Below are 16,918 nucleotides of genomic sequence, written 5' to 3' on the forward strand. Positions count from 1 at the left end.
CTCAGGCTGGAGGCCTGTGACTGGTGGTGTGCCTCAGGATCAGTGCTGGGACCATTGTTGTTTGCCGTCTATATCAATGTGGTAAATTGGATCAGCAGGTTTACAGATGACACTAAGATTGGAGGCATTGTGAACAATGAAGAAGATTTTCAAAGGTCACAAAGGAATCTGGACCAGCTGGAAAAATGGGCTGAAAAATGGCCGATGGAATTTAATGCAAACAAGTGTGAGGTGTTACATTTTGGAAGGACAAACTAAGAAAGGACGTACATGGTAAATGGTCAGGCACTGAGGAGTGCGGTAGAACAGAGGGATCTGGGAATACAGATACACAATTCCCGGAAAGTGGCGTCACAGGTGGACGGGGTTGTAAAGAGAGCTTTTGGCATATTGACCTTCATCAATCAAAGTATTGAGTACAGGAGTTGGGATGTTATGGGAAAAGTTGCATAAGACATTGGTGAGGCCAAATTTACTAGGATGTTGCTTGGACTTCAGGAACTGAGTTACAGGGAAAGGTTAAACAAGTTAGGATTTTATTCCCCGGAGTGTGAAAGAATGAGTGGAGATTTGATAAAGGTGTTTAAAATTATGAGGAGGACAGACAGAGTAAATGCAGATAGGCTTTTTTGACTGAGGGTAGGTGAGCCACAAACCAGAGGACGTGGGTTAAGGGTGAAAGGTTTAGGCTGAACCATCTTCACACAGAAAGTGGTGGAACCAGCTGCCAGCTGAATGCGGGCTCAATTTTAACATTTATGAAGAATTTGACAGGGTCATGGATGGGTGAGATCTGGAGGGCTATGGTCAGTGGGACTAGGCCAAAATAAATGGTTCGGCACAGACTAGAAAGGCTGAAGAGGTTGTTTCTATACTGTAATGTTCTATGGGAGAAGGGAGGCAGAACAGAGAGAGTTGGTTCCGTATCCTTATCTTTGCTATATAAAGTACACTGTTGATCTGCTAAGTTTCTCCAGCATTGAATTTTCACTTCAACCACGGTGTCTGTGGACTTTTGTGTTTTATGTTTGAGCTGACTGTCGGCTTTTCAGCTGAAGCTAACATCTGCGATGGAGTGTCCCTGGAGAGAGAGTGTGGAGACCCTCTGGAACAGGTCATCAAAAACGCTGGATGATCCCTATACTCTTAACTTTTTTAGTTTTGGGTGGCTCTGGTGTTTGAGATAAACTCTTAAAACAGTGCAAGACAACAAAAACAAAATATAAAAATACTGGGAATATAAAAATACAAAATATAAAAATACTCCTTTAAAAAATTTAAAGGAGGGAAAAAACAAAAGTCAAACCTGTTGCAGTATTTGAAGGGTGACTATAAATCCAGTAAAACCACGAGATCGAATCACCAATAGCTGTAAAGAAAACAGAAAGCAGGGATCTTAACAACAGATTTAAAGTCCAGGATTAGGCTATTTGGTTAAACATGAAGTTATGAAATATCTTTTGATGTTGTTTATTTGGTCGTTTGTGAGAAGTATGGAAATAAGCCAACAAAACTTGACTGATTGTGAAAGACTAGTCTGCAGACACTGTGATTGTAGTAAAAACACCAAACTGCTGGAGGAACTCAGCCTGTCTAGATAATTTTTTTCAACGTTCAGCACAGTAACAGGCTATTTCGGCCCAGGAGCCTGTGCTGCCCTATTTCACTCCTCTAACCTGCAACATTCATTACTTTTCATCCAGTGGGAGGAAACCAGAGTTCCCAGGGAAACCCACAGACACAGGGAGAAGGTACAAACTCTTTACAGACAGTGCGAGATTCAAAAGCCACTCCTGATCGCTTGCGCTGTTACCATGTTACGCTAATGGCAACACCAACTCTGCTGACCTAACTGGTGACCCCTTCATTAAGATATGTGCAGATACAGCAGGCGGTTAAAAAGGCAAATGGGATGTTGGCCTTCATATCAAGAGGGTTTGAGTATAGGAACAAGGATACCTTACTGCAGCTGTACAGGGCCTTGGTGAGACCCCACCTGGAGTATTGTGTGCAGTTTTGGTCACCTTATCTAAGGAAGGATCTTCTTACAATGGAGGGAGTGCAGAGGCGATTCACCAGGCTGAGACCTGGAATGGCAGGAATGACTTAGGAGGAAAGATTGCGTAAATTGGGATTGTACTCGCTGGAGTTTAGAAGATTGAGAGGGGATCTCATGGAGACATATAAAATTCTGGCAGGACTGGATAGAATGGATGCAGATGGGATGTTTCCATGACGGGAAAATCCAGAACCCGGGCCATGGTTTGAGGATAATAGGCAAACCATTTAGGACCGAGATAAGGAGGAATTTCTTTACCCAGAGGGTGGTGAATCTGTGGAATTCATTGCCACAGAGGGCAGTGGAGGCAGGTTCATTAAATATATTTAAGAGGGAATTAGATCTATTTCTTCAGTATAAGGGTATTAAAGGTTACGGAGAGAAGGCGGGGACGGGGTACTGAACTTTAAGATCAGCCATGATCTCGTTGAATGGCGGAGCAGGCTCGAAGGGTCGAATGACCTACTCCTGCTCCTATCTTCTATGTTTTTATGATAGACCAGTGGTTCTCAACCTTTTTCTTTCCATTCCCACCCACTTCCCACTTTAAGTAATCCCTAGGCCATCGGTGCTCTGTGATCAGCAAGGGATTGCTTAAGGTGATATGTGGGTGGGAAGGGAAGGTTGAGAATCACTGCTCTAGACCCAACTGTTACTGAAATATTGCTTGAGAAAAATTGTCATTGGTCCATTTCCTTTGGAGTTCTGAAACTGTGCACAGAACAAATTAATTAGGTACAATTGAAACAGTGGTTTGCAAACTTTTTCTTTCCAGCCACATTTGTTTACTTGTGTACATTGAGTACATTTTTTTTTTGCGGTTGTGATGTCATGTGTGGATACCGACAATAAATCTGAAATACATCACTTTTGGTCTTGTGCCCTTCATCATGGTATGTAAAATGTCGGCAGGCACCTGAACAAAATGGAGATACATCAGCCCAATCATCTGGCCAGACTATTTTCAATGCTTCCACATCCACTAATTTCCCCTGACAATGCAAAGGAGCAACAGAAGCATGTTGTGGAGAAAGGCAAGCTCTACAAAGCTCGCTTTGGCTCCAGTAAATATACTAAGTTTGAAAAACATAGCAAGTGATTTCTGGCAGTTAACTTAGCCGGAAGGGCAGCCTGCATAGACTAATGGGCCTGCAATAGACTCAGCACAACTCTCCAATTCTCTTTACAAAGTTCACACACTCATTGTCCAGCAACTGATTATCTATCAGCCTTGTAGGTCAAGGTCCATCAAAGTAAACACTGTGAAAATTAAACAAAGTTTGCATGATATTCCTCCAGGAATTTGTTAAAAGGATCTTAAAAATCAAAGCGCAAGTTCATCAATCACAGAACAGTACAGGCCTCTCAGCCCTCGATGTTGTGCCAACCCATATATTCCTTAAAAAAAACTAAACCCTTCCTACCTTAAAACACTCTATTTTACTTCCATCTATGTAGATCTAATCAGGGGTTTGGGGTGGGTTGGTGGGGGGGGGGGGGGGGGGGGGCGGCGGAAGGTGTGCTCCAATCCAATAATCTCTAATCACCTAATTTTTGGCAACAGCTTTGGCTTCAGGGTAATTTGTTTCCACTCTGATGACTGGTGAAGGACACTTACAGAGATGGGGGAACGTGAGGACTGATGGGCTGGATGGGGATGTGTGGCATGCAGGCAGTTGACCCATTGCCAAATTGTCTCCATGGTGCTGGATAAGTGAGGTTGGGGGCATGAAACTGGAGTTCCAGTCATTTGTAGAAAACACCAAATTCCTTGGAGTTCATTTTAACTAGTGACCTATCATGGACACTCAACATCTCCTCACTTGTCAGTAAGGTGCAAAAGCACTCCCTGAGAAGACTGAGCAGGCAAGGCTACTGGCCACCATTATGTCAACCTTCTACAGGACTTCTATCGAGAGAGTGCCCTGGCCGGCTGCAACATAGTGTGGTACAGTTGCTGCAGAGAAATGGATCAGAGATCAATAACAGGACTATAAGATTGAATGTGATCTACAGGGATCATTGTTTGAAGAGGGTGCACAAAATCACTGAGGACCCCTTCCATCCTGTACACAGTATCTTTTAGCTGCAACCATCGGGGAAGAGGTACAGGAGGATCAGAGCCAGCCCCACCAGGCTGAGGAAAAGTGAAAATACTGAACGACGAGAGGAACTGTTCACACTAACTATCTGAAACTTTAATATTCATGACATTATATACACACACCTTAAATGTGCGTGTATAATGCGTTGAGTATAATGAGACCCCCCATTTTTGAGGGGAAAAATGGAGAAAAATTTTAACCCTGTGTAAAATACGACCCCCCTCCCCTTGCCCGCCCAATTTGCACTGCTGTCTCTCTCCCCACTCACCCGCTTGATTTGCACTGGCGTCTCTCTCCCCCCCTTGCCCGCCCAATTCGCATTGGCGTCTCTCTCCCCCCTCGCCCGCTTGATTTGCGCTGGTGTCTCTCTCCCCCCTCGCCCACCCAATTCGCGCTGGCGTCTCTCTCCCCCATCGCCCGCTCGATTCACACTGGCGTGTCTCTTCTCCCCTCGCCCGCCTGATTCATGCTGCTGTCTCTCCCCCACTTGCCTGCCCAATTCGCGCTGCCATCAATATGCGTGTATAATGCGACTCCCTACTTTGAGCTAGAATTCTGGTATACAAATTTTCGCATTATACACGCATATTTATGGTAGATGAAATACTTGTCCTGGACATGTATTGTCTGTATGTGTGTTGTGTCTGGTTGTGTGTCTGCATGTTTTGCACCGAGGACCGGAGAACACCGCTTCGTCAGGTTGTACTTGTTCAATCAGATGACAATAAACTTGACTTGAAATGATGAGACCTTCTGAAGGCCATCTTGCACTCAGTTTTGAGACAGTGGTGCAATGCAGCTCACGCCAGCATGCATGAGAAGCCCCTCGGTTTTCTCGACCTATCTCCCTATCTATCCCAGGCAGGTTGCTGTCAAGCCACAGTCTGGAACAAAAGATTAGCTCTGCAACCCGTGATCTTTAAAACTCTTAAGGGATGGTACATGCAGCAATCAACTCAAAAATAGCACGAGCACTGCAATTGGTGCAGGACCTTTCAACAAGGCATGGAAATGAGGAACAGTTTCATAAAAAAATAAGAATCCATATAACCATATAACCACTTACAGCACAGAACAGGCCTGTTCGGCCCTATTAGTCCATGCCGAAGCAAATCCCCACCCTCCTAGTCCCACTGACCAGCACCCGGTCCATACCCCTCTAGTCCCTTCCTATCCATGTAACGATCCAGTCTTTCCTTAAATGTAACCAATGATCCCACCTCGACCACGTCTGCCAGAAGCTCATTCCACATCCCCACCACCCTCTGCGTAAAGAAATTTCCCCTCATGTTCCCCTTATAATTTTCCCCCTTCAATCTTAAACCATGTCCTCTAGTTTGAATCTCCCCCTTTCTTAATTGAAAAAGCCTATCCACATTTACTCTGTCTGTCCCTTTTAAAATCTTAAACACCTCTATCAAGTCCCCTCTCAACCTTCTACGCTCCAGAGAAAAAAGCCCCAGTCTGCACAACCTTTCCCTGTAACTCAGACCCTGAAATCCTGTCAACATACTCGTGAACCTTCTCTGCACTCTCTCTATTTTGTTTATATCTTTCCTATAATTTGGTGACCAAAACTGTACACAGTACTCCAAATTTGGCCTCACCAATGCCTTGTACAATTTCATCATAACCTCCCTACTCTTGAATTCAATACTCCGATTTATGAAGGCCAACATTCCAAATGCCTTCTTCTCCACACCATCTACCTGAGTATCAGCCTTGAGGGTACTATTTACCATAACTCCTAAATCCCTTTGTTGCTCTGCACTCCTCAATTGTCTACCATTCAATGTATATGACCTATTTAAATTTGCCTTTCCAAAATGCAGCACCTCACATTTCTCTGTATTAAATTCCATCAGCCATTTCTCAGCCCACACCTCCAGCCTTCCTTAATCACCTTTTAATTACGGTAATCTACCTCACTGTCCACAACACCACCAATCTTTGTGTCATCTGCAAACTTGCTTATCCAAGTTTCTACCCCTACATCCAGATCGTTAATATATATAACAAATAATAGTGGACCCAGGACCGAACCCTGAGGAACTCCACTAGTCACCGGCCTCCAATTGGACAAACAATTTTCTACCACTACTCTCTGACACCTTCCATCCAACCACTGCTGAATCCATTTCACTATCTCCTTATTTATACCTAATGCCTCCACCTTTTTTCCTAACCTCCTGTGGGGAACTTTGTCAAAAGCTTTACTAAAGTCCAAATAGACAACATCCACAGCTTTCTGGTTTATTGTCGTGAACTTTGTGGTTTGGCAGCAGCAGTATTGTGTAGAACGAGGCGTAAAATTACAATTACTTTTGTATATGTACAATCAGATAACAATGAACCTGAACTTGATTTGGGGTCAACTATCTTTGTGGGAAAGAAGTCTATCTGCTCATCATTTTCTGGTAGAAGAACCATCTTCTCAGCTCAGTCGTAAATGGCTTTCCCCCACATCCTTAGGTTGCAGTCCCAAGTTCTGGGTAGCATCCCTTTTCATGTCTCATCAACCTAGTTTCAATGAGGTTTTCCTTTCAAATTTCTGAACTCTCAGGAATTCAGTGCCAATCTTCAAATTCTTTGCTCACGTACTGTATGCACTAGTGGTACTGGTTCTGATACTCCTCTATCTCTTCCCTTCTTGTAAGCAACAAGGCCAAATGGTGCTCCATAGCCTGGCAACTTGCAGTTAATTTACTACTAATGGTCCATTCTGCATTGTGGGCTGACCACGACAGTGAAGCCAGATCTCTTGGTGGGTCTGTGTGCAAACCCAGAAGAAGCACTTGCCAGCTCATGGCCTTTCCTCAATCCCTCTATTCGTACACTGTAGTTCTTTGATCCATTCTCATGGCTGAGACTGATTTGGCTCACTGGATCTGCTGTGGAATGCAGGGATCTGGGGTTTGGGACTGGGTGGACCCATCACAACCCCTGGGAGCCAACAAGGGAGAATGGAGGGCCTTGGAGCAGGATGTTGGAGGATTTGTGGATGGCGTTGAAGGTTGTCGTAGGTTACAAAAAGATGTTGATAGGATGCAGAAAAGTGGCAAATGGGTGTTCAGTCTGGATAAGGGTGATGTATTTTGGAAGGACAAACCAGAAGTGGATGAAGAATTGAGGTCCAAATCCAATTCAAATGTGCAATTTTGACAGGACAGAATTTGGATGCTCCTGTCAGGAACAAAGGCAAGGTCAGCAGGCAACGGGAACCTTGGTTTTCGAGGGATACAAGGGATCTGGTTCGGGAGATAGAGGTGTATAGCAGGTATAGGCAGCATAGAGAAAATTAGGAACTTCAGGAGTATAAAACAAATGCAAGAATCTCAACAAAGAAATCAGGAAGGCTGAAAGAAGAAACAAGGTTGCTTTGGCTGAAAATGTAAAGGAAAATCCTAAAGATTTCTCCAGATAAATTGAGAGAAAAACTGGTTCCCTTGAAGATCAGAGTGGTCAGAATTGTACAGAGCCAAAAGAAATGGGGGAGATGTTAATGTTTTTTGTCCCTTCAGTATTCACTCAGGAAACTAGCACAGAGTCGTGGGAAGAAAGGAAAACAAGCAGTGAGGTTATAGAACATATGCAGATTAAAGAGGAGAAGATGCTTGCTGCCTTAAAGCAAATATGGGTGAATAAATCCCCAGGGCCTGACAAGATATTTCCTCAGACAGTGAGGGAGGCTAGTGTAGAAATTGTAGGGACTTTGGCAGAAATATTTAAAATATCCTTGGCCACAGGTGTGATGCCGGAAGGTTGAAGGGTAGTTCACATTGTTCCGTTGTTTAAAAAGGCTCCTAAAGTAACCCTGGAAATTATAAGCTAGTGAGGCTGATCTCAGTAGTATGTAAATTATTGGAGAATGTTCCAAGAAATCGGATGAATGAAAGACTGTGGATGATGACTACATGGACTTTGGTAAAGCCTATTGTGACAGAGTATAAAGATATGTTTTTGGGAGATAAATTGGGAAAGATTTGTTAGAGTACCGGTAGGTCACATACAAACACTTTAAAACAGATCTTATTTAAAAACTGGAGCTCTGCCCCCTGCTAGGCATGTCGGGGCCAACAGTCTTTGCAGGAGCTTTGGAGAGTGCCCAAGAGACTTCACTAATGGATTGTTGTTTACAAAAAGGCAACAGATGAAAGATCTTGTTGGAGTAGTAGATTGTCTGGAGCTGTTCTAAGAGAGTAATGTGGTTCTGCAAGCAGAGAGTCAAACAGGCTTTCTCTGAGATAGAGAGAACACATTTTGTCAGCAAGACACTGAAGTGGCTGGGTGGTACATCATACAACAAATCTCTCTCTGAAAACCATCAAGAACCTTCCTGAGCAGTTACTATTTACCTTTCAAGCACCAAAGCCTGGTGAACTTTATTAATGTTAAATTCTGTGCACAGTATAAGAATTGCCTGCAACCAGTGAACTTGAAGGAATAAGAAGTGAATGGAACTGTGAACCAAAGAATTTTTCTGAACCTACACACATTATATGCGCTTAGAATTAGAAGGGGGTTAAGTAAGTCAATAGTGATAAGTTAAAGTGTGATTCTATTTTCATGTTTAAAAATAATTAAAAACAACTTTTGTTTTAAGTAACCATTTGTCTATGGCTGCTGGGTTTTGGGATCCTCTGGGCTCATAACACTATGACAAGGTCCCACATAGGAGGTTAGTCAGGAAGGTTCAGACACTAGGTATTCATGGTGATGTAGTAAACTGGATTCGACAATGGCTGGACAAGAGAAGCCAGAGAGTCGTGGTGGATAATTGCTTCTCAGTCTGGAGGCTATGACTAGAGGTGCCTCAGGGATCGGTGCTGGGACATTGTTGTTTGTCATCTATATCAATGATCTGGATGAAAATGTGGTAAATAGGATCAGGAAGTTTGCATATGACACTAAGATCGGAGACGTTTGGACAGTGAGGAAGGTTTTCAAAGCTTGCAGAGGGATCTGGACCAGCTGGGAAAATGGGCTGAAAATGTCCGATGCAATTTAATGCAGACAAGTTGTGTTGTTGCATTTTGAAAGGATAAAGCAAGAAAGTATATACGCAGTAAATGATGGGGCACTGAAGAGTGCAGTAAAACAGAGGGATGTGGGAATACAATTACACTATTCCCTGAAAGTGGCATCACAGGTGGATAAGATTGTAAAGACAGCTTTTGGTACATTGGCCTTCATAAATAAAAGTATTGAGTACAGGAGTTGGGATGTTATGGTAAAGTTGTGTAAGACATTGGTGAATCCTAATATGGAGTAAATGTCTGCAGTTTTGGTCACCGAACTACAGGAAAGATATCAATAAGATAGAAAGAGTGCAGAGAAGATTTACTAGGATGTTGCCCGGACTTCAGGAACTGAGTTACAGGGAAAGGTTAAACAGGTTAGGACTTTATTCCCTGGGGCATAAAAGAATAAGGGGAGATTTGACAGGTATTTAAAATTATGAGGGGGACAGACAGAGTAAATGTAGATTGGCTTTTTCCACTGAGGATAGGAAAGATACAAACCAAAAGACAAGGGTTAAGAGTGAAAGGGGAAAAAGTTCAGGGGTAACTTCTTCACACAGTGTGGAGCTGAAGTGAAGAATGCTGGCTCAATTTTAACATTTAAGAATTTGGACAGGTACATGGATGAGAGAGGTATGAAGCGCTATGCACTGGGTGCAGTCAGTGGGACCAGGCCAAAAAAAAAGGCTTGGCACAGACTAGAAGGCCCAATGGGGCCTGTTTCTTTGATGTAATGATCTATGGTTCTGTAGTTCTAAATCCAGACATCTCTCAAGGTCACTGCACAGATTGATAGGGCAGTTAAGGTAGCCTAGGGGATGCTGAGCTTCATTAATTGTTGATTGAGTTCAAGAGCAGAGAGTTCATGTGGCAACTCAACAAATCTCTGAGTATAGTGTTCAGTTTGGTCACCTCATTTCAGGAAGGATGAGGAAGCAATGGAGAGGGTGAGGAGATTTACCAAGATGTTGTCTGAATTGGAGAACATTTCTTATGAGGCAAGGTTAGCAAAGCTGGGACTTTTCTCTTTGGAGTTAAGAAGGATGAGAAAAGACCGAGGTAGAGTTAGGGTGGACAGCCTGCGTCTTTTTCCCAGGGCAGGAATAGCAGACATCAGAGCACATTTGTACAAAGCGAAGGGAGTTCAGTTTAGGTGAGACATCTAGAATACGTTTTTACGTAGAGAGTTGTTGGTAGCTGGAATGCCTTGCCAGGGATGGTGATGGCGGCTGAAACATTCGGGCCATTTAAGAGACTCAGGCAGGCACATGGATGGAAGAAAAATAGAGGGTTACGGGACAGGTAGGGTTTAATTTTTTTTAAAGGAATATATGGGTCAGCACAACATTGTGGGCTGAAGAGCCTGTACTGTGCTGTATTGATCTATGATCTTAACAGGCCCTTGCATGTGGAATGACGAACAGAATGGCTTGCACTGAGCAGAGGAGAGAAGAGCACACAAGCTCTGTGTTAAACAGTTAAGACTCAGTACTCGCAAAATACATCAAATTGACAGCACTGCTGCTGCTGGGGACCCAGGACAGCGGAGACTCAGCATTGCACTGAAGGGGGTCATCATGCCAGAGGCTCTGCACGTCTTAAAATGGAGCCAATGGCATTGGTAAGTAAATCCTGCAACTGTGGAGTCTGTACCCAAGATGGGGGCACTTATGCTTGGCAACAGCCACGAGGGGTTGCAAACTCAAGGAAAGCAGCAGACTGGGGCTGGGGACCGGAAATGTGGAGAACACCCCCCCCCCCCCTCCATTGAAGAGAAGCAGACGAGATGACCCTACAGGACAGTGACCATGGCAGCAAACCAGCGAGTGGTTCAGCAGCTGAAGGTCTCACACAAGCTGCAAGCTTTGGGCTGCGAGAGATTAGGATTTGGAGCCGGGATTCAAGAAAGCAAGAAGGGATCCTGAAGGGCCTTGGCGCTGAAGGCTTCCCAATCGTGTCAGAGATTTGGATCCAGTGCTTGGGTTCTGATGAATTCAACTAGGGTCTGTTCGGCTGCTGAGGCTGTGAGTGCACTGGAGGCGAATCCACGGAAAATCAGAGACAAGTGAATCTCTTTATCTTCTCATTCTCTCTTACTATAAGGGGTGCCAGGTGAGATGAGAATCCGATTTTGGCTAAAAGTTGTTGTTCTGTAGTTGGAACGATAATGTTTACAGTTGATGAATGTGATGTTTCAAGTCAAGGTTATTTTCATCTGATTGTACAAGTACAACCTGACGAAACAGCTTTCTCCAGTCCTCGGTACAAAACACACAGGCACACAACCAGCCATAGCACACATACAGACAAACAGTACCTATGCAGGACCAGGATTTCATTGATGCAAATCTTGTTTTATGGATAGGAAAGTCTCAGACAGGAAGTGTGCGCATTTCCTTTGCACATTCAGCATTCTCATTCCCTTCAGTACATGGAGCTGGATGTTGGACTTTCGCTGCACTCATCTTGCAGCAGAAATGGCCTGATTCTTGAGATTAGAGGCATGAGTCCAGCTTTAATACAGATACATTGCATCTTGGCCAAAGTTTCAGACCGTTGGGATTGATAGATGGCTCCCAACCTTGCCAGTACAACATAATGGAATTTGAAGGAAAGTGTTTGCTTTTGCAAAATAAAATTGCTGAAGCAGTCAAATGAGTGTTAAAAGATTTTGTCATCCACGGACTCATGAATAATCCCAACCAGACCACCTGTAGATTGATGGAATTAACATTGACTTCTCCAGTTTCTGCTAGCCGACTGCCCGTTCTCCCTTCCCTATCCCTCTTTCTTCTTTCCCCTCGCACTCCACTCCCTTGCCTCCCCATTCAGGTTCCATTCCTCCCCTGCTTGCTGCTGTCCTCCCTCATTCACATATTATCTCGTTGGCAGGTGCCCGAACAAAATGGCGGGGGGGTTTGGAGGAGAGGGCAGGGGGGAGCACAGGCATGAGGCAATAGGTGGATAAGGGAGGCACAGCAGGAAGCAGAGGGAGGAGGGATGGCTGTGAATGGAGAGGGAAGGAGGTAGAGAGCTGGAGAAAAGACAGAGGGAAAGGGAAGGGAGGGAGAACAGAGAATGTCATGTATCTTTGCGACATAAAGAATACCATTTGACCTGCAGAGTTTCTCCAGCATTGGGTTTTTACTTCAACCACGGTGTCTGAAGACTTTCATGTTTTCCATTCTCTAGTTTGTATCTCACCCAACCCTAGCAGATAAAGCAAACTTGCATTTACTCAATCGTTACCGCTCATAATTTTGGCTATATCCATCTCCCCTCATTCTCTACACTCCAGGGAATAAAGTCCTAACCTTTTTAACCTTTCCCTGTAACTCAGTTCCTGAAGCCCCAGCAACATCCTAGTAAATCTTCTCTTTGCCAAACACCTGCTCGGTCTCTGGGTTTAAACAGGAGTTTCCTGCAGCCAACCATTTGAACTCCCCAACCATTCCTGTGCATGTCTGTCCTCAGCTTCGCTCATCATCAGGGCAAGGCCAAATGTAAACTTGAACAATACATCACATTTCCCCCTGGACACAGCCTTAAATGTAACAGCATAAAGATTTTTTTTCAAATTTTAGGTAACCTCACCTCCATCTGATTCCATCATTTCTATCTTTACCTACAGCACAGCAAAAAAGGCCATCAGCCCTTTTAGTCTATGCCGACCACTTTTTTGCTCGTCCCATTGACTTGCTCCCATTTCATAATCCTCAAGACCTCTCCCATCCATGAATCTATCCAATTTACTCAATACACAAGGTCAACCCCACATTCACATCAGATGGCAGCCCATTCCACACTCCCAACAGTCTCTAAGAGAACTTTCCCCTAATGTTCCCCCTAAACCTTTCCCCTTTCATCTTAAAATTATGACCTCTTGTATTTATCTCCCCCAATCTAAATGGGAAAAGCCTATTCGCATCCACTCTGTCCTCAATCTTGTAAATCTCCATCAAATCGCTCCTTATTCTTCTTCGCTCAAAGGAATAAAGTCCTAATCTGTTTAATTTTTCCCTGTAACTCAACTCCTGAAGACCCAGCAATATCCTAGTAAATTGTCTCTGCCCTCTTTCAATCTTATTGAGATCTTACCTGAAGTTAGGCGACTAGAACTGCACACAATATTCCAAATTTGGCCTCAACAATGTCTTAAACAACTTCAAAATAACATCCCAACTGCTAGTCAATACTTTAATTTATAAAGGCCAGAATGCCAAAAACTTTATTCACAAACCTGTCCACCTGTGATGCCACCTTCACGAGTAATGTATCTGTATTCTCAGATCTCTTTGCTCCGGTAGAAATTTTTTATTTATTTCCCCCCCTCTTCCCTTCCTAATGGGTTACCCCTCCTTACTTTCTATCCTTTTCTCCATCATCTCTGGGCCCCTCCCATTTCTTGATCAGAATTTAATGTCATGAACAAACCTGGACATGTGGCGGCCCAATCCAGCGCAGTTACCTGCAAGAACTCCAAGCAGGCCACCAGACCAGGGAAAGCTAAGAGAGCAAGTGTTGCAACCTGTGTGGGGAAGCAGAATCAGAAGTTCTTGTCATTAACAAGTTATGTTAAAGGCAGTGTTATTGGTTCATTCATCCTTCAGAAATCTGATTCCACAGTAATTTCATCATTTTATCTTATTATGAAGGGTTCAGACCCAAAACACATGCAGCTCACATGACCTGCTGAGTTCCTCCAGCAATTCTTCGTCTGGACTAAGAACATTTGACTGAGTCAGCAGAACAGGTTAGAAGTTCATTGTCATTCATTGACATTGCGCAGGAACTGAACTGTTGCCCAAGAGCAAAGAAACACTACTCTTTCAGTTGATCGCTGTGAACATACAACGTTGTTGTCCCCTGTGCCTGGACAAAGCATCCAGAGACAAACTTCAGTCTCGCCAACACACACACCCTGCCCCAGGATTACCACATTGGGCACCCCACCTGAAGGCAGAAAGTCACTGTAAAACACAAGTCATTGGAGAATTTTAATAATTGTAAATACCTCTATCAAATCTCCTCTCATCCTTCTACGCTCCAGGGAATAAAGTCCTAACTTGTTTAACCTTTCCCTGTAACTCAGCTCCTGAAGCCCAGGCAACATCCTAGTAAATCTTCTCTGCCCTCTTTCTATCTTATTGATCTCCTTCCTGTAGTTTGGTCACCAGAACTGCACACAATTCTCCAAATTTGGCCCCACCAATGTCTTAGACAAATTAACCATAACATCCCAACTCTTACAGACTATACTTTGAATTATGAAGGACAATATTTTCCAAAAGCTCTCTTTCCAACTCTATCCACCTGTGACATCATCTTCATAGAACTAAGAACGCTACAGCACAGTACAGGCCCTTCAGCCTTCAATGTTGTGCCAACCCATATGTTCCTTCAAAATATATCAACCCTTCCACCCATGTGCTGAAGGGGCTCTTCCTGCTGGACACAGCCTTAAATGTAACAGCATAAACAGATTTTTTTTCAAATTTTAGGTAACCTCACCTCCATCTGATTTCATCATTCCTATCTTTACCTACAGCACAGCAAAAAAGGCCATCAGCCCTTTTAGTCCATGCCAACCACTTTTTTGCGAGTCCCATTGACTTGCTCCCATTTCATAATCCTCAAGACCTCTCCTATCCATGGATCTATCCAATTTACTCAATACTCAAGGTCAACCCCACATTCACATCAGATGGCAGCCCATTCCACACTCCCAACAGTCTCCCTCCCCCCCCTCCCCTATTGTTTCAGCCTCCAGCGCCATCTCTGCAAGGCATCCAGGCGCCCACGACTCTGTGGGGGAAAAAAAACTTACCCTGGATATCTCCCCATAAACTTCCTTCCCTTCACCATAACATAACAATTACAGCACGGAAACAGGCCATTAGGCCCTTCTAGTCCGCACCGAACCAAACACCCCTTTCTAGTCCCACCTCCCTGCACAATGCCCATAACCCTCCATCTTCTTCTCATCCATATACCTGTCCAACCTTTTCTTAAATAATACAATTGACTCCGCCGCCACTATTTCTCCCGGAAGATCATTCCACACGGCTACCACTCTCTGAGTCAAGAAGTTCCCCCTCATGTTACCTCTAAACCTCTGCCCCTTAATTCTTAACTCATGTCCTCTTGTTTTAATCTTTCCTCCTCTTTACAGAAATAGTCTATCCACATCCACTCTGTCTATCCATTTCATAATCTTAAATACTTCTATCAAATCCCCTCTCAACCTTCTACGCTCCAAAGAATAAAGACCTAATCTGTCCAATCTCTCCCTATACTCTAGATGCTTAAACCCAGGTAACATTCTGGTTAACCTTCTCTGCACTCTCTCCACTCTGTTTATATCCTTCCTATATGTACACATGTCCCCTGAGAAGCAGGAAGGAAAGCCAACACCTATCTATGCCCCTCAGAATCTCTTACACCTCCATCAAGCCTCTTTTCATCCTTCCACAAGCCAAAGAGAAAAGCTGCAGTTCTGCTCAAATGGGGTCGTGGGACACGTTCTCCCATCCAGCCAACATCCTGGTCTATCTACTCGACCCCCTGTCCACAGTTTCCACATCCTTCCTGTAATGAGGTCACCAGAACTGAACACAATACTCCACATGGTTTAAAGAGCTGATATTTAAAATGTGTCAGTTAAAAAACTGTTCCATGGCCCAGGGTTGGGCAGGTGGTGAAGGGAGGAAGACACGTGGGAGCAGATGGCACTCCCCCCTCCCCTTCCCCCCTCCCCCTCCCCCCACTCTCCCTCCCCCTCCCCCCGCTCTCCCCCTCCCCCCCTCTCCTCTCCCTCCCCTCCCCCTCCCTCCCCTCCCCCTCCCCCCACTCTCCCTCCCCCTCCCCCCCTCCCCTCCCCCCCTCCCCTCCCCCCTCTCCCCTCCCCCCCCTCACTCCCCTCCCCCTCCCCCTCCCCCCACCCTCCCTCTCCCTCCCCCTCCCCCCACCCTCCCTCTCCCTCCCCCCCTCTCCTCCCTCTCCCCCTCCCCTCCCCTCCCCTCCCCCACCCTCCCTCTCCCCCTCCCCCCCTCTCCCCCTCCCCCCCTCTCCCCCTCCCCTCCCTCTCCCCTCCCCCCTCCCTCCCCCACTCCCCCCTCCCCTCCCTCTCCCCTCCCCCCTCCCTCCCCCACTCCCCCCTCCACTCTCCCCTCCCCCCTTCCCTCCCCCTCCCTCCCCCCTCCCCCCTCTCTCTCCAGCCATGACCCCCTCAGCCCCACTCCCCAGAACGTGATACCCTGGCTCATCAGGAACCCATGAATCCCGCCGACCCGATTGGGGGCCTGAAAGGGACCGTCCCGATACGAGCAACAGTCACCGGACCCACTCGCCGCCACCTGCGCCTGCGCACACCGCCCGAGAGGGCAGCCAATCAGCGTCGCCGGACTCCACCGCCCGCCCCTGCTCGGCCCAATTGGCGGAGGCAGATGTCGATCATCCGGGCAGCCGTCCAACCAGCAGCGCAGTTGGTCAACCGCCAACCCCCTTCGGCACCCGCTCAACCCCTCCCCTCAACCCCTCACTCCACCTCTCCTCCTCCACCCCTCCCCACTCCTCCCCTCCCCCTCTCCCCACTCCACCTCTCCTCCTCCACCCCTCCCCACTCCTCCCCTCCCCCTCTCCCCACTCCACCTCTCCTCCTCCACCCCTCCCCACTCCTCCCCTCCCCCTCTCCCCACTCCACCTCTCCTCCTCCACCCCTCCCCACTCCTCCC

At 45.7% G+C, this 16,918-nt stretch overlaps 1 protein-coding gene across 7 annotated transcripts in view; it reads right to left on the reverse strand.

The window, feature by feature from the left end:
• LOC138760292 (butyrophilin-like protein 8) overlaps nucleotides 1-16,555 on the reverse strand; it is an 88,011-nt gene extending 71,456 nt beyond the window's left edge. For 4 of the 7 annotated variants that reach the window (XM_069930670.1, XM_069930667.1, XM_069930669.1 and 1 more), the window contains exons 1-2: nucleotides 16,441-16,548; nucleotides 13,620-13,713 (exon numbers count right to left, since the gene is read on the reverse strand). In XM_069930670.1, coding sequence (XP_069786771.1) covers nucleotides 13,620-13,713; nucleotides 16,441-16,450 — 104 coding nt within the window. In that variant the 5' untranslated portion in view covers nucleotides 16,451-16,548. Of the gene's footprint in view, nucleotides 1-1,306; nucleotides 1,370-13,619; nucleotides 13,714-16,440 lie in introns of all 7 variants that reach the window. The other 3 variants (XM_069930672.1, XM_069930673.1, XM_069930671.1) reach the window with 2 other exon arrangements.
• Nucleotides 16,556-16,918: the final 363 nt, after the last annotated feature.

Source organism: Narcine bancroftii, chromosome 4 (assembly GCF_036971445.1).
Source record: "Narcine bancroftii isolate sNarBan1 chromosome 4, sNarBan1.hap1, whole genome shotgun sequence".
Classification (NCBI taxonomy): domain Eukaryota; kingdom Metazoa; phylum Chordata; class Chondrichthyes; order Torpediniformes; family Narcinidae; genus Narcine; species Narcine bancroftii.